Below are 25,681 nucleotides of genomic sequence, written 5' to 3' on the forward strand. Positions count from 1 at the left end.
ATTTCTGAGTTCGAGGCCAAACTGGTCTACAGAGTGAGTTCCAGGACAGCCAAGGCTACACAGAGAAACCCTGTCTCGAAAAACCAAACAAACAAACAAGCAAACAAATGACTTGGAGTATTATTCTTTCTGAGTTAAAAAAAAAAAAAAAAAAAAAAAAAGCTCTGCTGAATGGCTAAAGCCTAAATTTTCTTAAACAACCAGCATTCCTAGGGAATGTGTCAGCTTTGTGGAAGCATGGATGGTTTTCAGAGAGATGGTGGACCAGTTCTTCAGCACTACATATCAAGCAGGGCCCAACTGTGGTCTGTTCCAACTCCTCCCTCCAAATGATCTTGTCCTTCAGACCCCATTTTATGTTCTGCTATGGGCTGAATTCTTTCTCTCAAAGGCACATGAAGTCTTAACTATCATTAATTTGGCAGAATGTACTTTTAAAGATGGGGACTTTGGAAAGGTCAAGTCAAAATGAAACCATTAGTTTATCCCTTATGGTATCCTTTTAAGAAGGACACACACAGGATGGGCGTGGTGGCACACGCCTTTAATCCTAGCACTTGGGAGGCAGAGGCAGGCGGATTTCTGAGTTTGAGGCCAGCCTGGTCTACAGAGTGAGTTCCAGGACAGCCAGGGCTACCAAGAACCCCTGTCAAAAAACCAAAAAAAAAAAGAAGAAGAAGAAGAAGAAGAAGAAGAAGGAGAAGGAGAAGGAGAAGGAGAAGGAGAAGGAGAAGGAGAAGGAGAAGGAGAAGGAGAAGGAGAAGGAGAAGGAGAAGGAGAAGGAGAAGGAGAAGAAGAAGAAGAAGAAGAAGAAGAAGAAGAAGAAGAAGAAGAAGAAGAAGAAGAAGAAGAAGAAGAAGAAGAAGAAGAAGAAAAAGAAGAAGAAGAACACACACACACACACACATCCCACTGGAGGACACAGGACCAGATACCATGCTTAGATATTCTTTTTCTTTCTGAGATAGGCTCTCTTGTATTTTGGGCTTTTCTTGAACTCTTTATGTATTAGAGGATGACCCTGAACCACTACTGATCCTCCTGCCCCTGGAATTACAAGCGTGTGTCACTAGACTCAGTTGATGCTGTACTGTAGATCAGACCGAGGCTTTGAGCACACTAGGCAAGCAAGCACCCACCACACTCTACTAAGCCACATCCCAGCCAGACTAGCTTCTTCTTGCTGAAATCACCATGGATTTTTTTTGGGGGGTGGGGGGTTGTTTGGTTGCACACTGCAGACATCTCTTCAGCTTTCTCTTCCTCAGCACTGAGGTTCCCTGGAGCCTTTGGTTTATGGCACCCCAGGATCTGCTCTGCTCCTCCCCTCCTTTCCAAGCTGTTTGTCTTGTTTTTTCCATTTCTATTCACACCACACCATTGCTTTGTCTGTTGGAAATCTTACTTCCCTTCTTTTTGTTCTTGCTGTTTAAACAATTCTCTTGATTCTTTTCAATGCATCTTTTGGTAATTCGGTTGGTCATTTCCTCTGACTCAGTGTTGTCACAAACACATTCACCTCTGAACATTCCTTATCTACCCCTTTGGTCCTCAAAGCCTTCATTCTACCCATTGGCTTAGCTGCTTGTGACTATCTTTTTCACAGGGGAGAGGCTGCTCTGAGGGTTGGGGGAAGTCACTGTAGAGTTGGGATCTGTGCATAGAGCAAGAATGCTTCCCAGAAAGCTTGTGACAACCTGTCTGATGAATCAAAGGATGGCCTCACCCAAACTGTGGCCAGTATGGTACACTTGCCAACTCTGGGCAAGAGTGGCATCTATCCTGATGTAGGAAAGTGTCCACTTTAGGAGCATGTTATTCACCTGAAAGCTTTCCAGGTGTTAAAGCATGGATGACCAAGGGATACAAGTGCTTAGGCCACAAGGGCATGTGCACGTGTGCACATGTGGATGTGTGTGTGTATAGGACAGCAACGTCTCAATTAGCCAAAATATTCAGAAAGACAGGCAGAGGTTTGATCATGCCTCTGTGTGGTCTGTTTCTATACCTGCTTCAAAAGCCTTTCTTCTCCAATGCCTTCAGTCTTCATCTGGCCCCTCCCTAGGATCTCCACTTTGGGAGTTATTCTTTCTGGGTATGTTCTAACAAACGAAGTTAACCTGTACAGCCTAGTAGCTCATCAGCCATTAACGCCCCCATGCCAGTTGCTTATCAGTCCAGACAAGACAGAGTTTAGTTGAGCTGAGCTGAGCTGGCTGGTAGCTGTCAGTCATTAACACTTCCATCCCAAATGGGTTGCCAGACTGGGTGGCCCCGAGGTTGGCTTTCTGGAAGGGATAGGACCTAAGCAATGATAGAATTCTGAAGTAGTCACTTGAGGAGAAAGGCCCCTTTGCTGGGGTCTCAGGGAACACCAAAAGTGAACTCAAAGGGAAGAGCAGGGCAGGTAGCTCTAGAAGGGGCTGTTTGTGGGTTGATCTACCCCTTCCCTAGTTTTTTCTTCCAACACCAAAGGCTTGCTTCTTCCTGTTTTGCTATGTTATTCTTGCCCATGTTCCAGTATTTGCACTGAAAACAGTTTCCCCCAATTTTAAGGTAGGAGACTCAAATGGGAACATATAGGTTTCAGTTATATGGATGATGGACTTGTGTTTTCCCCAAGGCCACAAACTCTGTGTGGCTGTGTCTTGCCTTCCACTCCCAGTGGAGATGCTTTGTTGGAAGGTCAGGAGTGTCCCTCAGTGCCCAGGCCTCTTCCAACTCCCTGTGCTGAATTCTGTATTTGGAAATTGAGCTCCAAAGAAGCCTCCAGCATCATACAAAGCACACTCGAGTGTTTGTTCTTAAGCCTTAAGCAAACCTAAAAGGAGCAAGCATCCAGAAGCGTTACAAGTGAGGGTCTTCATTTTCACACACCCCCAGAAACACCAGCTGCATTTCCCCCCCTCCCCCCGCCGCAGAATTGTTCCACCAAGCTAGTAGAGCTGACAGCTTTGTACTAGGGCCATCCAAAGGTCCCTTGGCATAGCTCTTTATTTTTCTTACCTCCTTTTTCTTTCATATTCTAGATACTTCTATTTGGAGATGTAGCTATTTCTTCTGCAGTCCACTAGCTTGCAGACGAAGAGGGAGAAGCTTAGATATCTTGTGGAGGAAGGGTTCCTCCCCACCCCCCCGTTTCTTTTTTCTTCCTTGCTCCCTTCCTTCCTTTCGGAGCCCCCATTTGACTCCTTTCTCTCCTCCTTCTTTTTCTTTCCCTCCCCCTCTCTTTCTTCCCTCTCCCACCTTTCCTTCCTTTTTCCTCTAATTTGTTTTCAGTCTCCCCTTTTCTTTTTTTTCCTTCTTCCTTCCCTCTCCCCCTTTCTTCTCTCTCTCTGTCCCCCTCTGTCTCCCTGTCTGCCTCCCTCCCTTCCCCACTCCCTTTCATTCTTTCTTTTCTTCAGTTATGACTCAGAATCCAGTGTTTGGCTAACACTCATTTTAGTAGTTCATTTTGACTAAAGCCGGTTGGCATGAAACCTATTCCTAGACCAACCTAATTCACAGGTTTGTCCAGCATTCCGAAGCTTAATTACTCAAAGCTCTTCAAGTGCAAACATTCCGGGAACTCAAATGACCCTATTAAAAATATCATCTCGTGGGGAGGGATAAATGGTAACTCCCGGGATTATTATTATTATTTAATAATTTGTGGGCTTGGGCATGTCCCCACACACACCTAATCAGTCAGCTTGAATGAAGAGCCCACAGGCTGGTTTTGGGGGCTGGGGTGTGGCTAAATGGTGGAGGTTTGCCTAACTAACATACAAAGGTTGGCCAGGTGGCTCTGCTGGAAGACCAGCTAGTGAATTCTTGATAAGTTGTCACCTTGACCCCTTCCCTTCCCTTGATCTCCTTGCCTTCCCATCTATACAAACATCTCCTTGCCTTCCCATCTATACAAACGCTATCTTCCAGCTGTATGTGAAACACAGTGTACCGAGTAGTTTAATAGATACATGCTGCTCTAACCTGAACTGGCCCTTGTAATTCAAGGGTAGAGTCCTAGCAAGACCCACCAGCACCTCCACCCCAAACCAATCACCGGAGGTTGCCTGGTACAGGAAGGCAGCGTGGGTGGGATCATTTGGGTGGTATCCCCCAAAAACCACAGTAATTGGAGGGGAAAGGAAGCAAATATCAATTATGATCCCTCAGCCAGTTTCCCAGTTTGGATTCCAAGGAGCCCCACCTTCGTGTCTTCAGAAGAAGTGGCTTCCCTGGACAGACAACAACAACAACAATAACAACAAAACAACAACAACAAAACAACAAAATCCCCACTCCCAAACCCAGTACTCAAATAGGTCTCCTATCCAAGGAACCCTCTATGATGATAAGCCCACGACCCTGCTGTGGGCCTGGAGATTATTAACTGGACCACTGATAGCCTCTCCTGGCAACGTGAGCTGGGGAAGAGTAAGGTGCTGTCTTTTTGGAAGCCCTGGGGGCGCCCCCACCTCCTTTGAAGCTGTGGAAGATGCTAAAATACACTTCCTCACTCGCTCAGCACATCCTCCTCCCCAAACCAGGGTTCTGGAACCACCGCCAAAAGGAAGGCAGCTACTCTGAGAGGGGAGCGCCGGCTGGCGACCGAAGAGGGCCCCAGGGACCCCCCGTACTGCAGCCGCGGGGGGCGCTCAGGGGGCGGCCAGAGCTCGCTAGGGCTCGCCAGGCCGGGCGCCTCCCAGGACCGCTGGGAGGGCAGCCTGTTTACCCAGGAGGGCTGCGCTGATAGCACGTTCCTCCAGTTTACTTTGCCTTCCTTGGGTTTATTGTAAAGGGGTAAAGTTTTCGGATCCGTCACGTGACCCTGACAGGTCCTGCCTATGGCGCGGCAGACCACCCACGCCGAGGGCCATGGACCTGCTTAATAGAAACAGGCTTGTAATTGTGAGTCCGCGCCGCACTCCGCCGAAAGCCTGCGGCGGCCCCGCGCGCCGGGGTTTTTACACTTTCCGTTCCTTTTGTAAAGACGGAGGAGGAGGAGAAGACGAAGACGAAGACGGGGGGTGGGGGGGGGAAAGAGAAGGCGACAGGGCAGACAAAGAGACCCGCGGCGACAGGGCCTGGGGGAGAAGAAGAGAGACAGGGAGAAGAGAGAGCCACGCAGCACCAGCCAAGGGGGGCCCCGGGAAATTAATAAAAGGAATTGATGTGAACCTCACGGTCAGCGTCCGCGCCATCGGCAGCTGCGCTCCGGCCAGGGGCTGAGGCCGGCTATGGTGAGTGCGCCGTGTCTCCGGGGACGCCCCTCGCCTAGCCCCGACCCAACGCCCGGGCTGGTGAGAAGGGCGGGCGGCAGGGTGGATGCGGCTCCGGGGTGCAGAATAGGGGACCGTGATAACAGGCTCTCCTGCAGCTCGCACGCCGGGACCCCTGCCCCCAGGCCAACTCGGCAGGGAGGAAAGCCGGCTGCGGCGCGCTGGGGGAACAGCTCCGGGGGGGATTTCCCACGGAGGGGGTCGCCTGGGATTCCATTTGCACGCTTGAAAGGGTCGCCACCTTGGCTTCCGCTCTTTGGGCCGGGTGGTGGCTACTGCCTGGCGGGCACAGGCAGCGCGGTTGATGGAAAGGCTAGTGGCGAGAATGACAGCGCCGGGGGGAGGGCAGGGGGCTGCTCAAGGGTGCGCGCGCGCGCCACAGACGCTTTTCTGGGCGCAGGGGACGCCAGCTGGAGGGGACCCACGGACCCACACACAGAGCTGGCAGCGGCATGCGCAGACACCTGGCTGAACGCAACACCTAGATTGGAGAGATGCGCCTTCTCAAAGGCGTGGACTCCTCCCTGCTGCGGTTGGTAGGGAGAAAAGAGGCCAAGGGCGCTTTGAGTTCACCGCCCGGCTTGGGTAGAGGAGAGGGGTGTGTGCTGACTCTTGCGCCTACGGAATCGGGCACTCTGGTGCCTGCCACCCATTAAAGAGGTGGGCGGGTGGAGCAATGCCCAGAGCGCTGTGTGCGGCCTCAGGGGAACCTCGAAGTGGGTCTCACTGACCCAGACCCTCATGGAATGAGTTGGTCCCAACTCAGGGACCCCCCTGTTCCCAAATACTGCTTTCGGTGACACGTGGTATGTCTGTCTTCATGTATGGAAGTCCACGTTTAAAATGCCTAGTGTGTTTCTGATGTATTTGTCACATAAGAACCACCATAAGGAGTCTTGTCGGGGAATGACACCAGAGACTTGAGTTGTCTTGGACCAGGGTGAGACGATTATCTTTCCTTTTTATCCTTCCTCTCTTGGCACTAAGCAGAAATAATGACGACCCTTACTGGGTGCCTCTAAATAGTTAATAATTGGACTACTGAGGTCTTGTGGGTGCCTCTAAATAGTTAATAATTGGACCACTGAGGTCTTGTACTACAATAGTCATTTTTCATCCTTCTGTGTGTGTTCAGATTTTTTTTTTTCTTTTTCTTGGCTCCAGTACTTCAACATGCAATTAGTTGCCTTCACAAAGCAAGACAATGCTTTTTGGTGTCATCCTTTGTTACTGTAACTTATTATTTCTGGGTGGTTCTTCAGAATACATTGTTGCCTCAGGTGCATTGTGTCCTGTGTTGTAAAACAAGGGCCCTTCCATTGTGAATGTGTGTGTTCCAGTTGTCACCCAGCTTCCTTCTACCAGGCAATAAAATGCCTTTGAATCCATGGTCTTTTAAAATTAAAATGTTGAACTAAGGTGACACCAATAGACTTTGCCATCTTAATACACCAATTCTCATTTTGAGCATTGGCCTTATTTTTAAACTCATTGTGCAAAGTGTATTTAATTTCTGGTTATAGATTTTTGTCATAATCTGACAAGCTGTTTGAACGGGAGTTAGCACCATTTGGAACTGTTTTGTGAAAAGAGACCGTTTAACAGATTTCTTTGGATTGTCTACAGATAAGGAATTTGTAAGATAAATATGGATTAAAATGCCCACCTTCCCTGTTCTGCCCCCTCCCCATACACATACCTTTTATTTTCTATAGCCTCTGCCACAGTGTATAATGCCCCATTGAGACATGTAGGCGTGATGTGTAAACCGGATTAGGAGTATGAAAGAAAGACACACAATGAGCTGGAATTGTTTTACTTCCCTTTCATTTCTCATGCCTATATCTCTAATAAATTTGCTCCAGCAGTGGGTCAAAGGGATCATGTTGCTCAGATTCTTTTTCACCCAGGACCAAAGACAGGGAAAGACAGGGAACATTGAAATGCACTGTGTGTGTGTGTGGGGGGTTTGTTTGTTTGTTTTGTTTTGTTTTTTGTTTTTTTGCCAGAGTCAGAGCAGGGTACAGATATAATAGACACAGAGAGGTATGGAAGGGAGAAATGCCTGGGATCTGAGTGTCTCAAGAACACATCTCTATCCATTAGAGTGGGACAATGTAGCAAAGGAGATATTTAGAGAAGAGGGGCGGGGACTCGGTATAGGGGTCCATACTGATCTTTCTGACAAGTTCATTGAGGGCTCTGCAGTTTGATGACATTCTTAGCAAAAGAATATCAGTAGCTTTTGGTACTGCATAAAGCTAATTCTTCAAGTATTTAAACCTGCAGAGATTGACTCAGGCATTTCTGGGACCTTCTGCAGGGCACCTCCTCTTGGCTGCCCTCCCCACCCCCCAGCTCACTGTAAGCTCCTGGGTCTGTGCTGTGGACCTCTCATTTACTCCTTTGTGGAGTTGGGAGCAGCTTCCCATTAAAGGAGATCAGAGGTAATTAGCAGCATTATTTTGACAAGTTGGCTAGGGCAGTTCCCCTTCCTTCAGCCTGGGGGGGGTGTAGTGATGTTGGGGGGGGGTTAGTAAGGACAGGAAACTGGAGGTGGAGAGACGTGAAGAGAGTCAAGCCCAGTGGTTTTACATGCTTGAGTTTCTGAATCTTTCTTTACCTCTTCCCTGAAAACTTTTTAGGCTCATTTTTTTTTTTTTTTTTTTTTTTTTTTTTGCTATCTCCTTGCACAGTCTGTATAAATCACAGGCTGCCAGTGAGCAAATAAGACATTGGTCTCTACGAAGGAAATGGGGGTAAGATGGTGGCAGATTGGCTTAAGATTTAACTCTTATCCAAGCTGCCTTAGAGTTGCCCAGGCCCTATCCTATCTCTCCTGTCCTGTATCCTGGGCTACCCATCCATATGTAGAACACTACATCCGCACCTCCACCCTCTTTGTAACATCCATACACAAAGCATCACACCCACTTCCTCTCTATATCCCCTCCTTGCAATAAGAATGCTGTAGGACTTAGTATCATATTTGCAATTCTTTGAATTTCTGAAAGGCCGCTGAACTTAATGGTGGGGGGGGGGCGGGGAATTTGTGACTAAGCCTAGTGTCAAATGGCTGGAACATCTTTACCTCTTTATGCTGCAGAAATGAGCTACGTGATAAAGGATCTTAAAGACTCTTAAAGTTCTGAGAAGTCAGTGAAAAGTTAAACCTCAACAAGTTTGGCACTAATAATTTCAAACCATTGGAACATCCTAACTCAAAGGACAGATGTTTTATCTCAAATGTCATCCTAGCACTTGGACAATCTGATGTCATTTTTGAGTTGTGTGTGGTAGGGCTATGGATATCTGAAGCACTGAACAGAGAGAAGAGGAGACAGTGAGGGAATCCAGAACATTGAAGGAATCTGTCCTGGGTCATGATGAGAAGAAAAATGACAGTTTATATTTTCTATTGAACTTCAGTTGGAAGAGTGGATGGTCACTCAGCTCTGGCTTCACAGAGACTGGCAGCTCCTGCTGGTCAAGACCCTAAGCTCTCCGTTATTCGGGGAGCCACCAGGCAGAAAGACCCTCAAAGGGACTGTATTGCCAGACACCTTAGCAGGCCTGTCTCCTCCACTCTGCCTCTCAGGTCTGTGGAATCCTTGCAGTTAGCTTGAAGTTAACAAACCCGGTGTGGCTCAGCGGTCCCCTGCACAGGGCATGCATATTAAAGCCGACAAAGCTTACAAATGTAAATAAGGGTAGATTGATTAGGAACAACATTATCGCTGGGAATGTCACACTCATATGCATCAGCAATGAGGCAAATTGGGGGCAGCCTCAGCCCTGACCACCCAAGTCGAGCAGTCTTTTTAGACTGGCTCCTCTTCCCTTTCTTAAAACGTTACAGAAACAAGGCCAATTAGATCCCCAAAGTAATTCATCTCTATGAAAAAAGCAGACCACAGGGGAAGCGGCGGGTGGGGGCTGGGGAGATTAAGATAGCGCTTGTTAGAGAGAGCCTGGGGATTGCGTCCTGAAACCTACGGGTAGAGTTTACAGGTCAGGACCATTGTCTGGGATGCTGAAAAGTTAACCTATCAAACAGCGGGCGAGGGGTCGCAGAGCGCTGCAAACCTCGGGGTTCCATGTTCAAAACGTTTAAGAATTAAGTCAAACCAAGGGAAAAGCGCCCGAGTGGAAGAGGCTTTGCATAGCTGGGCTAAAGTTTCATTCTAGAATCCAAACAGCTATACTGCAACCCAAGAAGTAAAAAGCTGGAAGAGGGAAACAGTACACGCTTAGGAGTAAAATACTGTAAGGAATTTGAAAAGACAACGTCTATAGAGCGATGCCATACACACAGCCAGCTTCAAATTAAAAGCAAAACAAAACAAAAACCAGGGTGACCTTTGAACTCGGGATATCACCCTCAACTTTGGAAAAAACAGCCCAATTTCCAAGAGCATGAAATGTGAAAGCTTAAATAATAGTAGATTACCCCCTTTCTACCTTATGTTGACAACCAACTATCTTAACAGTCCTGCTTCCACCACGTTACTCGACGTTAAGGTAGTTAGTGTCTTTCCCCTCCCCTGCATGCCTTTTCAGGATTTTTCAGTTCTTCGGAAAGTCAGTCTTTCGAAAAATCACGTGCTCCCTGGTGTTAGAAGTTTTGAATTTCCGCGCTGGCCCAACACCCAGGTCCTCTTCCTTATCCCGTGAACACCCCCAAATGCTTCTACTTGGTCTCTGTTCGCTCAGATTTAGGAACCCCACTTTAGGAACCCCACGAATTCTGCGGGTTTGGGATTCAGGATGGCAAGGCATCCTAGGGTAGCCCGGAAGGAGACGAGGCTAGAGGGGAGGCTGGGCAGCGATGAAGGACTGCAACACGATGGGGGTGGGGGAGACCTCAACCCTCCACCGCCGGCCCCAGGAGCCGTGTGCTCCGCCGGTGGCCGCGCGCCCCTGCGCGGCCCCTGTCTAACCGCAGCCGGCGCCGCTGAATGGAAGGGCCGGAACGAAGCCATTGGCCGGCAGCTGAGAGGCCGCGCGTTCATTGGGCAACGCGAGGGGGCCGGGCCGCCTTCAGGAATGTACTACGGCGTGTCCGGCACGTCTGTCCGCGGCGGTAGGGCGCGCACACTGCCCTGGGCCCAGGAAGGTTGTGCGCACTGTGATGAGGGCTGGGGCGTGCTGGCCTCGCGCGCGGACCCTGTTACCTGTGCGCCCGCATCACGAGCAGGCCGAATACAGGAACGCGCGGGCGCGGACGCGCACTAACGCGGGCGCGCGCATGGGCCTCTCGGTCCAGGTCACGTGGTGGAGTAGGCTCCGCCTTCTCCCCACTCCTCCCCCTTTCCCTCCATCTGGGTTTCTTTCTTTCCTTTTCTTTCTTTCTTTTTTTTTTTTTCTTCAATGAACACACACCGTGTGCATCTTAAAGCCACACTGCCCCATTTCACGGGTTCATTTGACTCCTCACTACTCCGGTTCCTTCTGCAGTTCAAGGCGGAAAAGAAAAATAATAGGACGTAGCAGAATCCCGTGTTTCTGGGTCTGGTGTCTACTGCGGGGAGGAGGAACTTCAAAACTTATTGGAGAATGGAATGTGCTTTCTTAAGTGTTATTTTTTTCTTAAAGAGCGTAGTTGTGTAGACAGTTTAATTTGTTGCTGGCTCCAACACTCACTCCCCTCCCCACGACGCATTTTTCTTCTTGTTGTTTGTTGTTGTGAATCCCCTGAATGTCTTGGTGACACTGGACACAATATCAGGACAAATCGTAGCGCTCTATGAACAATTTGTTTAAAATGAATTCCACATCAAAGCCTTTATTCTCTTCTACGTCACGCTATTAAATGTTACAGGGTGCGTATCGAGCTTTATTTTTTTTTTTAAAGTTTAAAACTGAATGTGATTAATTAATGAGGATCCAGACGAATTCCAAATATCAGGAAATCTCTCATTTCCATTTTTCTGGCCTGCTGAAAAGATTTGCTTTTTATATATTAAAAATTCAAATAAAATAGCAGACTTGTCTGGCTTCTCCTTATAGACGTTTTCATATTGGACTGTATTGTGTATTTGGGGGGGGGTGATAGGGGAGTGAGAGGGGTTTTTAAAAGGGGTGGCTTTTCCCAACATCCTTGCTCGCCTCTTTAACTTTCCATTTTGTTTATCTTAATACGAGGCGTTGTTCCCTGCGAGAGTCTAAGTCTTGCCTTTGGTTATAAAAGAAAAGAGGAGAAAAAAAATTGGCACACACTGGCGCACTATCCACCACCCTGTCATTATTGGTGCAGGCCTGGGAATTCAAGCCGGACCTCCCAGTATTTGCTGCAGCTTGAGGCCAAAGTGCCTCTAAAAGGGTTTTCTTTGAGGAATCTCAGAAATTGTTTAAGCGCTTAAAAAAATATTACATATCCCCCATGTCTATTGCGAGGCAAATGCTTCTGTACGTGTGAGTGTGTGCGTATGTATGTGTGTGTCTGTGTGTGTGTGCGCGCGCGCTCGCAAAAGGCGTCTTAAAAAAGAAGACACTGTTGAAAAGAAAAGAAATAAGAAAGAAAGGAGGGGGGAGCATTCCTTAATGGAAGTATTGCATGCGAGAAGGTTGGCGCTGAGCGAGCGCCCCCCCCACCCCCAAGCCTGGGATGCACACACGGGGGTTGCCTACCTGGGTGGTCTCTCTACTTTGGTGAGCTGTTGCTAAGCAGCTAATAATAGTCATGTTTGCTGAGTAATTTCTGCCCTCCAAGAGCCAATCGCGTTGCAGAAACCCAAGCCATCTGACAGCCCCGGGGGCGGGAGTTCCAGCCTTTTTCTCTTTCGCTCGCTCTTTCCCCCTCCACCCCCTCCCCTCCTCCTCCTCTTTCTCCAAATGGAGAGAGTTCTTTTTTTTCTTCTTCCATCTCATCTATTGAGTCAAGGAGCTGCTGCGGCCGCTGCCCGCTGCACACACACAGAGCGGAGTCCCCAGGTCCCGGTAGCGAAAGAAGCGCGCGGCGCGGGGGCAGAATGGTCCAGCGGGTCGGTGAGGAGAACAAGAAAGCAAAGTCCGGGACCGAGCAGCCACCGCGAACCCAGCAGCCCGAGAGCGAGCAGCCGCTTCAGAAGCCGCCACCGCCAACTCCAGCCGCAGCCGCAGCAGCACCAGCACCAGCAGCAGCAGCGGCAGCCCCGGCCCGGCATCGTTGAGACTCGCCGGGTACCGTCGCGTCGCCCGCAGCGGGCGCCGAGGGAGCCGGCGCGAGCGGCGGGGGTCTGCGCGCGCCTTCTGCCGTGAAGGGGTCGCGGCGCGGGGCGGGGACGTCTGGGGGGGACTTGGGGACCGCGAGGCGCGCCCTGGAAGCGCCGGCTCTCGCCTTCCCGCGAGCTGGATGTGGGCAGCGGCGGCCGCAAAGACCTCGGGACTCACGCGCAATGTGGCAATGGAAGGCGCAGGGTCTGAGTCCCCGGCAGCGGCCACGGCCGCAGCACCCGCAGCGCCCGCCGTGTGAGCGGCAGCAGCGGGTCTGTCACCCGGAGCCGGAGTCCCCGGCGGCCAGCAGCGTCCTCGCGAGCCGAGCGCCCAGGCGCGCCCGGAGCCCGCGGCGGCGGCGGCAACATGGCCTCGGCTGGTAACGCCGCCGGGGCCCTGGGCAGGCAGGCCGGCGGCGGGAGGCGCAGACGGACCGGGGGACCGCACCGCGCCGCGCCGGACCGGGACTATCTGCACCGGCCCAGCTACTGCGACGCCGCCTTCGCTCTGGAGCAGATTTCCAAGGTGCACTTCTGTCCCCTCCTCCCTCTTCACTTTTCCCTCTTCTTCCTCCTTGGGATCCCTGCCACACAGACACACACACACTCCTGAGAAAGCAGCAGACAAGTGAAGGTTGAAAAATTCAAACCCTCCCTCCGGACTTTGGAGGAAAGGGCTGTCTGAGGTCCGCAGGGGGTGGAGGGGTGCCTGTGTGTGTGCGTGCGTGTGTGTGGTGTGTGCGCGCGCACACGCCCTCCCTGGTGTGCCTTTTCCGGAGCTTTGGAAACCGTCCTGAGTGGACCACCTCCAGGGCGGCCGCAGTGCGGCACTGCCCTCGGCCCCAGCGCCTTTCTCCCGCGCCCCTGCCCACGGTTGCAGCCTAAAGTTCGGCGTTGCCACATTTCTTAACCTCTTTGAGGGGGAGGCGGAGTGGAGAGAGGCGGAGAGAGACAGAGGGGAGGGAGCCAAAGTAAAGGTGGTTTCCTTTTTTGGCAGCCGGTTTTGCTTTCGTTGAGCTTGAAATCTCTGCTCCCTTAAAAATTATTCTCGGGAGAGGACGTCCCCTCTCTTCCAGGTCTTGGGCCGCCTCTTCTCCCAGCCTGCCGGGGAGAGGGGCAGTTGTAAACAAGTTGCCACCTTAAATCTTCGGTACGGGTGTGCGGAACGGCCGGGTTCATTGTGTTTACGAGGCTGGCTGAAATGTGTGGAATCCGGGGAAGGCAAGCACCTAGCCTGGGGCCCGCAGGGGCCCTGGCCAGCACCCCGGGCTCCGCCGCCCGGAGAGCAGCCTGCGCCCAGCCAGGACCCCCGCCGGCGCCGGCCTGGGCCTTTTCCCTGTGCACTCGGCTATTTTAAAGAGTTCATCAGGAGGGAATGGGAGAGGAGGGAAAGATCCTTGTGGCCGCCCTCTTCCGAGCACAAATAGTGTAAGTTGTAGATGGCTGCCGCATTTCCTAACTGAGCTCCCGCGGTGTCTCCTAAGGCTGTGGAAAAGACTGTGGACCGAGCTCTGGCTGCGGGGCTCACCACGTGGACCTCGCGTACAGCCACACCAGGCCGGGGCCAGATGGACCACGGTTGCTGTAGATTGTCCCTAAGTGCGCTTGCGCCCTTCACTCGGCCTCCGGGGCACTGGAGGAGGCCTCAGGCTGGAGCAGGACTTAGGGAAGGGGGGACGTTTCCTGGGGGTTCTTTAGTGTTGGGCTTCTCGGCTAGGATCACTCAGGCCCTCCCTCCAGGTCCCCGGTACTAAACCATGGCTGCTGGTGGTGGCTTCTCTGTTAGCCTCTCTCCCCAGCACCCCAAGTCTCATTCAGGATTGGCGCTCAGGCCACGCGTGGGGGCACCCCCTGGTCCCTAGAGTACAGTTCCCACGCTGCAGTCTCACTGATTTACAACCAAGGCCTCCACGCCCCCAGGGCTCCCTCTGGATGGTCCTGGTTCAAGTCCGAGGGAGAGGCATTGCGCCGCGGGCGCCCACGCCCCACACTGCTGTCCAGAGGGGATCCCCGGGCGGTTGTGCGGGGGACAGCGATTCCCCGGCGTTCACTCCTCCCTTCTGCTTCGTCCCCAGGGGAAGGCTACTGGCCGGAAAGCGCCGCTGTGGCTGAGAGCGAAGTTTCAGAGACTCTTATTTAAACTGGGTTGTTACATTCAAAAGAACTGCGGCAAGTTTTTGGTTGTGGGTCTCCTCATATTTGGGGCCTTCGCTGTGGGATTAAAGGCAGCTAATCTCGAGACCAACGTGGAGGAGCTGTGGGTGGAAGGTAAGCGACCAGGCGCCGCTAGCGCGTCCTTCGTCTTCCTTCCTTTTACTGCGTTTGATGAAGATATTTGCCAGCATGCACCTAGAGCCTCCTTGTAGCCAACGAGAAGCCCTTGCCCGCACCAGGGGCGACTGTTTATTGTTTGCATGGCTGGCCAGCAGCCAGGCCCGCCCGACAAAGGCCGCGCTGTAATCTACTCGGGGCGCTGCGCTTTGCTAGGTGTGGTGGGAGAGAGTGGCGGGGGCGCAGAGGCCCTGCGCGGGACGGACCACTCCGCAGGGCCGTGGGGGTGGTCCCCAAAGCTCGCCACAGCTGCCTGCCTGGCTTTGGCCCGGGAGCCGCGGCCCGGGAAAGGCCTCTCTGATCCGGGCGCCTGGGCTCGGCTTCTTTACCCCCACCCCCCACCCACCCACTGTGTCTGCGGTGAAAGGAGAGGGGGGTGGAGGGCAAGGCCACCCCTCTGGCTGCAGGGAGTGTGCGCGCCCCCGGGGCGCGCAGGGGGCGGGCGCCGCGCGGGCCTGCGGAGGCGGCCGCGTGTGTGGTCCTGTTTTTGGACTGCTTTCAACTCTGGGGGAAAAAAACATTTGTCTCAAGGTACCAAGGGGAGGGGGGGTAGTTGAAAAAAATAGTAAAGCACAAACTGGAACGCATGTTTGCAAAGTAGATTAATGTTTTCTCTCGGGTGGGGGGCTTTTTAAATGGAATTATTCTTGGGGGTGGTTGCATTTGTTAGGCTTGCAAGTGTGTGTGTATTTTAAAAGAAAGCAAGTTTGATGGGAGGGGCCACGGGAGCTTCCCTCGGGGTGTGTGTGTGTGTCTTTTATCCAAGTGCCTCGATTTGGAAGGGGAGGGGTTGGGGACCTGCTTTATAAAAGGACTTGTAAATTGAAAATAGGTTTTCCATTTTCCCCCACCCCACCACCGTGGAATCTTTTCCCTCTTTGTGATTTTAGGCTTTCTTTTTTCCTTCGTTCTTTGTTAGTTTCTAAGTTATCTCTTTGAAAAGTTTCAACCCCAAATATTTGGTGCATGCCTACTGCAAGCCACCTAGGACTGAATTTTGAAACCAGAGTTAATGAGTAATTCCTTAGGTAACCAGTTTCAGGATGCTCTTGGAAACTAACCTTCCAGAATATTCTGTTACCTTAACTTTCAGTGTTTTTGCAAAACTAGTGGTGGAGTAAATGGATGTAAATGGAGTAAACTAGATGGAAAGTAACAAAATAATAATCCTAATCGTTAAGACCAGAACGCATTCCTGCCTTGAGTAGCTTGGTTAATGAATACAAGTGTCTTTTGGATTGATTCCATTAGGTAATTTACCCCACTTTGCTTCCTTGTCATTGGTAGTTCAGAGAATAGTTTTATTGAGCACTGACTATGTCCCTAGCAACAAATTTCCTTAGTATCTATAGTGTTCCTGACCCTGTGCTAGGCACTGTGATGGAGACATTGCACAGTGCCCCGTGCTTCAGACTACAGGAATTCAATGCATTTTCACTGAGTATGGGCTCCCACTTGAACTGGTTCATGAAAGTTAAATTAGGAGAAAAAAAGGCCTTAGTAGATGTCTTGAGGTAGGCAGGGGTACTGGAGAGACAGGAAGCAAGAGAGTATTGGCGGGAACAGGCCACCCCCTGCAAGGTCCTGGAAAGTTAAGTTAAACAGCAGAACGTAAGGTCCTAGGCACAGAAACTGACCAGCAAAGCTATAGAGTGGAAGTTAAGCTAATGGCTCCACATTTGGCTTTTTCCAGGCTGATGAGCACCATGGCCCTGCAACAGTTTGGTTTTTAGTAGTTGGCTATGCTGTTTCCATAGGTTTTAACAAGCTTACAGAGGTAGTAGAGTTTTCTTAACATTGTTTCAAGAATGACAAAAGACTTAGGTAGAGAGACTCACCTGCCTAAGTGGAAGATGTTCAGTAAGGAGGACACACCTGAGGCAGACACCCGCCCCCACCTCCTCCCCCTCCTGCTTTTGGCATCTTGATAGTTTGTTTGTTTGTTTTCTGCTAATACAGCTATGGAACCTAGGGCGCCACCATGCTGGGCAAATCCTCCTTCTCTGAGCTACACCCCAACTCTGGCTAGGCTTAGAGGCTTTAGCTCCCTTCTGCATTGCCATTTTAGTGTGGCTCATTGGTTCTCGGGCCTAACACTTTACCTTACAAGTCAATAAAATATCCATGACTTTATTTTTAGGACATGATCGTATATGAATGTAATAATTTCATATAACAGGTGTCTCTCTGTTCCAATGAGAATCAGATGATAACTAAGAGTGCGGCCTGCAGGTCCCTTCATGATCATTTTGCTTTCCATTGATTTAGGTCATTTAGTCTGACACTGCCTTGGCCTCATTCATTCATTCATTCATTCTTGCCTTTGCAAGGAGCAAGTTTCATAAATGTAGCTAAGCGCACCAAGGAGAGCATTTGATATGCTATCAAAGTTAGTGTTCATGTCCGCAGTCAGAACACTGCGAGCCCTTGCTTGGAGGAGTACATGTCTGATGGTTGTGGTGGTGGTCATTGAATTCAAATGAGCAGCAGGCCCAAGCTTAGGTTCCTGCTTCCTCTTTGCTTCGGTCTCTTAGATAAATTCTTTATCACTGTCATCTGTTGCAGGATGCTCTCTTCTGATTCAGGGTGTGATTCCAGGAGCACACACAGACCAGGCAAGGGGAGTCTTACATGTCCCCAGCTAAGCAACAGAAGAAAGGAAAGACTTCGGGTTTAAGGGAAAAAGGGAAGCTGGGAAACTGAGGGACAGTTTGGAAAGTTTGATATTCCTCCTGTCAGTCATTTAAAAAAAAAAAAAAAAAACAACCTGTGATGAGTTGCCTCTGTGCTTGTGTGTATGTGTCTGCACACAAGCTTACTGGGTGTGTTTTATCTTCCAAAATATTTTTAATATAGCCAGGAACATTAAGGGACCTCCTGACATCCATATCCTGGCCTTGCCTTTCCACAGTTTAACATCCTGAAGAAATGTAGCTTATGAATCCATTCATTCACCACAGGGAGAATCCATTTCGCTTGCTCCCCTCGTCACAAATACACACCATACATGCATGCATAAGTGATAACTTTTTGTTCTGTTAAGATGTTGGTATAATGATTGCCTTTCAAGAAACTGACCATTATATGTGAAGTACCACCACCCTGAGTCTTAGGATGTTTTGTTTTGTTTTGTTTTTGCACGACACAGATGTCAACAGAAGGTTACTTGTGAAGGGACAAAAAAAAAGGTTTGATAAAGACCCTGGTGTAGTTGGGCACCTACTGTCAACAAAAACCCATGGTGGCACCAGAAACATAAAAACATGAGTGGTTATTTCCAAGTGGAAGTATTTGGTCAGTGTGGGTTCTCTGTGCCCTCTCTGCACTAGGTCCTGCCTAAACTCCTGAGAAACGTTGATGACATCGGTCTGTCTGTCTGTAGACAAGTCTGTAGGCAGGTAGTTGCCAGGATGTTGGAAATCAGTGAAAGCTTCCAGGATGGCCCCAGGCTTGAGAAGGTGGAGGTGAGGCAGAAAAAGGAGGATGGGTGAAGGCTCAATAGATAATTTGTGGGTGGCCTTCAGTGTCCACTTTCCAGAGATAGGGTGAATGAAGTGAGGGGTAGGCATCTGGTAGCCCGAAGGTCTCCAGGGGTGGGTCCATGGAGAGTGGCTGGGGCCTGCAGGCTATTTCAAGATGCTGTCCTGGGTCTGTGGTTCTGGTACCCTTCCTGATACCAGAAGCACTTGCATTTGCTTCTCAGGGAACTGATTTATTTATTTACTTTTTTAAACCTTGCCTATTTTTTTTTCCCCAGTGGTGTTTCTTTTGGCAGATCGGTCCTCCTAGTCTCCTCAGTTGGTTTTTCTTTCGTATTCCACACCCCACCCCCCTCCAGCTTTCTGTCACAAGTTTGTTGTCAAGGTACTCCTGTGACAGAATCTTCATTTATCTCCCCGAGATAAAAGCTTAGGCGGCCTCTGGCCTCCTTCTCTGAAAAGGGCAACAACCTTGAAATGACTCCATATTGCCTTGGTGTTTGGTTTGTTAAGGGCTTTAAGGCAGTATCAGGGAGGAGGATGAAAATTTATTAAAGAGAAATGGAGGGTTCTACTTAAAAAAAAAAACAAAAAAACTCTTTTGATGGGCAGTCACACCCTCAGGTCTGCATGTGTGTTTTCTGCATACTTTGCACAGTTAGAACCACCATCCTTCATTTGCTCAGCCTTGGCACTCTTGCCATTTGCATCTGGATGATCCTCCACTGTCAGAGGCTATGCACCCTAGAAGGTGCACATCAGAGCCCTTGGACTCTACTAACAAGGTGCCAGCAGCAAGAATAACCTTCCCAACCTTCCCACAGTCATTGCTAGATGCTCCAGTTGAGAACCACTGAGTTGAATGATGAGTGTCTGGGTAGAAGACCTGGGCTTTGCAGGTCTAATTGGGCCTGCAAAGGGGCTACTCTTATGTGTGTCTCTGCACAGTTTGATGAACAAGAGGAGGTCATTCCAAGAGCAAATGCACACACAGGAGAGGAGCGAGCAAATTGTTGGTATTCCCTTTGTACTTAGAGAAAAATAAGTGACAATTGGAAACTATCAATTGGAAAAAAAAATAGCAGGTGGTTCAGGTATCCCACACACAAGGGCAGTTGGTGGGCTCTGAGCCTATCCCTATGTGCCCACCATTCTTGATCTCTCATAAGCCAATTTGGACCATGGACTGTTTCAGATACATCCAGCGCCGCTTGGAGCTTCCAGGAGATGACAGCTTCCAGATGTATGGGCTGCCTGGTCCGTGTGTTTAGGTTATACACCACAGCTGATGCTAAGATTAATGCTGGCTGGAGAGCTAGGGAGATTGGTCTGCCTTTCCACAATACCATGTTTATATTTCATTTGGATTTCTCCTTCAATGCTGACCTGCCTGTGACCCCTGGGTCCCCATCCTCTAGGGATGAGGTGGTACTTATTTGCTCTTGCTTAACTTCTAGCTGGAGGGTAAAGAGGGGGTTCCAAGTTCTGAAGAGAGGCTTGTGCTTGCAGAGAGGGGCTTCTTGTGGCTGCCTCCCACACAGTGAGTGCCTGAGTGTAAGCCCCTGAGACTGTGCTTTGCTCAGGAGGTGATGTGCCAGGGCTTTTAAATAAAATGATGTTTTACAATTATTTTGAAGGAAACCAGATTTTTGTGGAAGCCATTTTGCATGAAAGTCTTTCAAACTCTTGGCAACATTGTTTTGACAATTTGGGGGGGGGGGGTGGGGAGTGAGGAGATTACCTGTAAAAATCGCTATATCCCTAGTATTCTCATATTGTGCTATTGTTTCCAGTGTCTACAGGCTCTTGACAGATTGCTTCCTCTTCCCTCCTATCTTTTGTTGCCCACCCTTAACCCCCTTGCTTCTACCCACTCACTCCTAAACTGCTCAAGTTCATTTCCTCCCAAGTGGGTCAAATCTGAAAAGGTCTTCTGTCTGGTCCATTAGGAAGGAATTAGTAGATGTGTTCTTTTTGCGCAGTGGGGTGAGAGACGTTAACTGCAGAACCATCATATACTCTGGTTATGGTGGGCTCCGTGGAGCATTCTGTTAGGTTTTGATCATTAGAAGCATTGCTTTTCCTGTTGAGGATTCCTGACATTTTTACAGACTTCTAAGTAACTTCAGGGCCTATGGACATGTTTTTCCTGTGTGTGTAAAATGGGCAGAGTATATGAAGTAAGTCTTAACCCCTGTCCTTCTTGTGGCATAGGATGTTAGGGAGAATTGGGCCCTGTAGCATCCCTGAGCTGCTAAGTGAGACACAGGGTGACATCCCCCCAGGCTCCTCACTTTCGCCTTTCCCTGAGTGGAACACCCACCAGAACTAGTGGGAACGGGAACTTGGATAGAGACAGGAGAGGACTGATTTTTTTATCCAAATTTTGGCTGACCCCATAGCCTTAGATGTTTCATCCTCATGAGGTCTCTGTTGACACCCCAGAGGTCAAAGGGCCTTCTGGGGAAGCCAGTTCAGTATGGACAGGAGGAGGAAGCTCTTGGAATAGTCTCAGTGGGAACCTTTTTTTAATTTAAGCACAGATACAATTAAGATTGCCCTGTAAATAAACACAAACCCTTCCTGTTGTTTTGTTGCTGCTGCTGCTGCTGTTTCCTGCCAGCCTCTAGATTTGGGCGCCTTACAGGGGTTTCTCGCTTTCAAATCAGATTTGGATCCTTTTATATTAGGCTGATATTCCCTTTGTGTTACATAGTATTAATTTTTTTTCTGTGTATCAGCATCTAAGTAGATGTAGCAGAAAAAAAAAAAAAAGCCTTCCTAGATAGTAAATGTTGATATTGAGAGACTGCCTGAATGTTGGCAGGTGTGCAGGAGCCTATTGTCCAGAAAGTTGCATACCATCCCTTTCCCCTGGGAGGGGAGGTGTCGGGATTTAATTGGAGTTTAGAGCATAGTTGGCAAAACAGTTGCCTTGTGTTAGGGAAACCATTTCTTGGTTGACAGTCAGGTACCTGCTAATGAAAGACGACTTTGTTGGAGGGATTTAATATGAGAAGGCAGGACCTTACTTGTAATCCTGAAGTCCAGGTGTGAATTGACTTGAATAGTCCCAATGTGGATAGAGGTGGGTCCCACATGGGGGACCACATACCTGTGGGTCCCCACATAGAAGTGAGGCCAGTGAAGAAGTGGGACCCTGTGCAAATCACAATATGTGCTTTATAATCCTCTTGTTGGGATAAATGAAAAGAAGCAGCTGTAAATGTACTCTGTTTAGCAGCCGAGATGCTTTCCAGCTCTTGATGAGACATGGACAGAAGAAAGCAAAAGAAACTGGAAATGGGCTTTCAGTCAGTGTGCTTAAGGGCTTCTGGCTACTAGCTCAGGGATCCTGCCCAAAAATGCCAGATGTATTACATAGTCAAGGATTGCAATGTAAACACTGCTCTGTGCCACAAGGCAGGGTGGTCCATCTCCTACTTAAGAAAGCAGGAGACCCAGAGGAGCAGAGCAGCCCTTGGCTAGCTGACCACTGAGCACAGTGGTTCTGCTTGAGTTAGGGGCTGCACAATCAAGATTTAGAAGTCTAAAACCCAGATAAATTAACACCTTGAAAGGCAACTAACAGCCACCTGTTGATGCCATATAGAAGCAACTTGCCTCTTGAGCAGGAGGTTGGAGATGTGGCTCAGTAGTTCAGTACTTGCTAGCATTCCCAAAGCTATGAGTTCAAGTCTCACCAGTGTTCTAAAAAAAAAAAAAAGTTGAGTATGGGGGTTGGTTGGGAATGAGTAGAAAGAAAGCTATGTCCTCCAAGAAGCATCTTTAAGTTGTGGACATCATTTTTGCCATCTGCTCTTAAATTGAAAGGTGAGAGGAAGCTAGGCCAAGGGAGGCCAGTTCTCTTCCGGACCTCCTACAGTGTCAGAGAAAGCCTGCTGGGTTGGTTCATCTTGGTTTAAGCTCAAGATTTATCACAAGGCTGCTGTGATGTAGCAATGGGAGGTGGCTTAAGATACCTTGTCAGATGCATGGCTTACCAGTCTGCTGTGCTTTCTAGAGGGAAGTCAGGATACTGCAAAAGGCCAAGAGGGGAGGTAACCGGGCACCTCCAGCCCCTGTCCACTAAGGTGTGTTTTTACAGTGTGGCCGACAGTTAAAGATTGGAAGGTCTAGAGAGACCTCAGAACTTGTCCTCAGCAGTCCTCAGAAGAACCAGACTCCCGGTTAAGGGGGGTTAAAAAAAAAAAAAAAAAAAAAAAGGAACATGTTTTGTGAGTTAGGAGGAAATCGGATTTTGGCGATTGTTAAAATAACTGCTCTAATATTTTCCTGATTTAAGAAATCCATCCGTAGCATGCTCGGGAAGTGCTCCTTTAAGAAATGGTAATAGTAAAAACAGGAAATTTGAGATTACAGAAAATAGAGGCTTCTTGACTCCCTGCCTTTCCCTCCCCCATCAGACCTCACCCCCCCCCCTAGTCTTCCCCACCCCCACCTCTCCCTCCCACACTCCTCAGTTTCTTTTCTCCTTTAGTGGGAAACAAGAAACCTTCACAGAATAGAGGTAAACATCCCGCATGCCTCCTTTTAAATACTCTAAGGAAGAAAATGCCAAAATACTTGCTGCCTACGAGGTTATTTCATCTCACCTGCTTCTTGGTGTGTTCTTGAAACAGTATTAAGTTAAAAAGATGTCAAGTGTGCTTCATCATTTTTAATCTATATGTGGTCCAGGGAAAAGCATGTCTGATACCTTGTTCAATTGCAACCCTCACTTGCCAATTCGAGAGGCTCTGAATTAGGAGTAAATATCTGTTAGTTGCTCTCTCTCTAGAGATTTGGGGGATAGGATGACCCCTTTTTTTTCCTTCTTTTTTTTTCTTCTTCTTTTTTTTAAATAGGCTACAGTTTCACATGGGCTCCCCAAAGAAATCTCTCTCCCTTTTTGTTCCCCATACCAATTGATTTATCATTTTGCTTGCAAGCAGATCCAGAATGTTAGGGCAAGAACACACTCACTTTTTTCTCGTAACTTTTTTGTTGCGGGCCGAAACCAGTTGACTTGAATAAATTTTTCTGAGCCCTGAATGTAGCCAGCAACGTGGAAAAATCTTGCCATTCAGGGCCGTCTGAATGTACATTTCAGCCACACAGTAAGCTGCATTGGTAAGCACTGGACTGCTAAATACAACCATTTTTCGCAGCAGCGAGTTAGACAGGTGATTAGCATAATTAGCACGGAGCAGCTATACATATGGTAATGTTGAGTGTGTAAGTGCCAGCTGCGGAGTAAAATTTATGTCAGGGGTCGGCAGGGCTGTGCGAAAGTATTGTGTCCCAGCTGCAGGTCAGGGCCGCCAAAGCTTACCTCCTTTTCTGTCCTTGGTGAATACGCCAAACAGAAGAGAAAGACAGAAATATAACAGATAGTGCTTTGATGGAACAGCTCGGTTCTGTGCGAGAGGGACGGTCCTGTAACATTGCACACGCACGCACATGCTTGCACACACTAGCAGACATCCCATGATACTGAGTTCTCCACAAATGATATTTACCTCAAGCAGGTCTTCATAAGTGGCTATGGACACAGGTTTAGGTGGGGAGATAGACCAGCGGTCGTTTCCTGGAAGAATTTTAGGTGCTGAGCTCAGCTATAAAAGGAGCTACAAGTTGTGATTTTGTGCTTGTTTCTTCATTCCCTGCTCTACCTTCTTACCCACATTGTTTTCCTTCACCTTAAATGTGGGGAGAATTCCCTGCAGGTTGGGGTACTGCTTTCATCTTTAGGAAAAGAGGACTGCCTTAAACTTTTGAGCTTTGACCAAAGGACAAGTTTTCATTGGTGGGACTCTGCCCAAACTTGTCTGGTTAGAGGGAAAGGTGTGTGTGTGTGTATGTATGTGTATACCCTCCTGTGGGCAGTATAGCATTTCCTTTTCTATCTGTAATCACTGTTAGACCCACTAAATTTTTCATTGACAAAATAGAAAAAAAAAACCCAAAAAAAACAAACAGGTTCCTTGTTTGAAAGGACAGCCTTGAACCGGCTCACACTTTGAAATCTGTTGGGGAGTGCAGTGGGGTGTTTATACATTACCCACTCAAAGCATTTTTTTCCTCTGTTCTCCCCTCCCACACTTTTTTGGTTGGTGGCTGAAAGCAGTGGTAGTGTTGACAGAATATAGTTCACACACCACGCTGACCCGGTGATGAAACTTCCTCCTGGCACCAGGGGGTCCTTATGTCCTGGCCCCTAATCCAGCTAATCCTGACGGCAACAAAATCATGAAAGTGGCCCCCAGTGCTGCATGTGTCCCTGCACGGATGCACAGGGATGCACAGGGAAGGCCAGTGTGGGGATTCCCAGAGGCCAGGGAGTTTGCCTGCTCATGGGAAAGTGGCTAGATAGGGGCTTTCAGAGGCCTGGCTGACACACACGATGCCAGCATCACTAAGAAGGGACTTGGAGTTGGTGTCATGCCACAGCCATGGCTAGCCAGCAAATACTCGGGGGTTTGTTGCTTTCTGTTTTTATTTCATTGAGACAGAGTCTCATGCAGCTGAGGGTGGCTTTGAACTTCCTACTCACAGGAGCCACCAGGCTTATGGTTGTGTATGCTAGGTAGTCACAAGCCCCTTTTTATTATTTACTTAGGTGTTTTGTTTTGTTTTGAGACAAGTGTCACACTGTGTGCCTTGAGTGACCTGGAACTTGCTTTGTAGACCCAGGCTAGCCTTATACTTTCAGAGATTTGCCTGCCTCTGCCTCCCAAGTGCCGGTGTTTAAAGGCATGTGCCACCGTGCCAGGCAGCCCTTTTTATTTTTTTAAAATTAAGCCCTCAGACCTTAATGTAATTACTTGTGTTGGTTTCTGGTTCTACTGCCTGGAGCAGTTGGACCTCCTTCCTTAGCGTCTGCTTTTCTACAGAATGATCAGACTTGATTTGTAGTGCATTCAGGTGAGGTGGTGGTCTTCCTAGCTTGGGGCACTTCAGAGACTGGTAAGCATGCAGTAAGGAAAACAGGATGTATCTGGCTGGGCCATTTAGGAAGTCTGGAAAACACTGTAGTTTGGTTTGGGTGAGATCGCATGTTGGGTGTCCATGAAGAAGGGGCCACCAACAGCCGTAGGACTGTCTTGGGAGCTGCTGTGGGCTGCAGGCCTGGTGGCAGAGCACTGGGCTGACCTGATTGCATCCGACAGGGCCAGTGGGTTGGTCTCAGGGAGAACCATTCAGAGGAAGCAGCCCTGGTGAGGCTGGTAACAGATGGCACTGCAAGCTGCCGGTCTGTGGCGTGGGGGCAGGGCGGGGCATGGATGCCTGCCCAGTGCTCCGGTGGGTGCCTGCACATTCACGACCTGCCTTCAGCTCTCCAAGCTGTGGGTGAGTGAGTGAGTGGATATCTTTTGCTTCCAGTGTGGTTTTGTGTGGTCATCCTTTCCGG

The 25,681-nt window shown here is 49.2% G+C and overlaps 1 protein-coding gene across 3 annotated transcripts in view; it reads left to right on the forward strand.

The window, feature by feature from the left end:
* Nucleotides 1–5,202: 5,202 nt before the first annotated feature.
* Nucleotides 5,203–25,681, forward strand: part of Ptch1 (patched 1) — a 64,431-nt gene continuing 43,952 nt past the window's right edge. The window contains exons 1-2 of one of the 3 annotated variants that reach the window (XM_029468245.2): nucleotides 5,203–5,225; nucleotides 14,533–14,725. In XM_029468245.2, coding sequence (XP_029324105.1) covers nucleotides 5,223–5,225; nucleotides 14,533–14,725 — 196 coding nt within the window. In that variant the 5' untranslated portion in view covers nucleotides 5,203–5,222. Of the gene's footprint in view, nucleotides 5,226–12,078; nucleotides 12,984–13,705; nucleotides 13,886–14,532; nucleotides 14,726–25,681 lie in introns of those variants that run through there. The other 2 variants (XM_029468244.2, XM_029468246.2) reach the window with 2 other exon arrangements.

This window comes from Mus caroli, unplaced genomic scaffold (assembly GCF_978045245.1).
Source record: "Mus caroli unplaced genomic scaffold, Mus_caroli_1 scaffold_15, whole genome shotgun sequence".
NCBI lineage: Eukaryota > Metazoa > Chordata > Mammalia > Rodentia > Muridae > Mus > Mus caroli.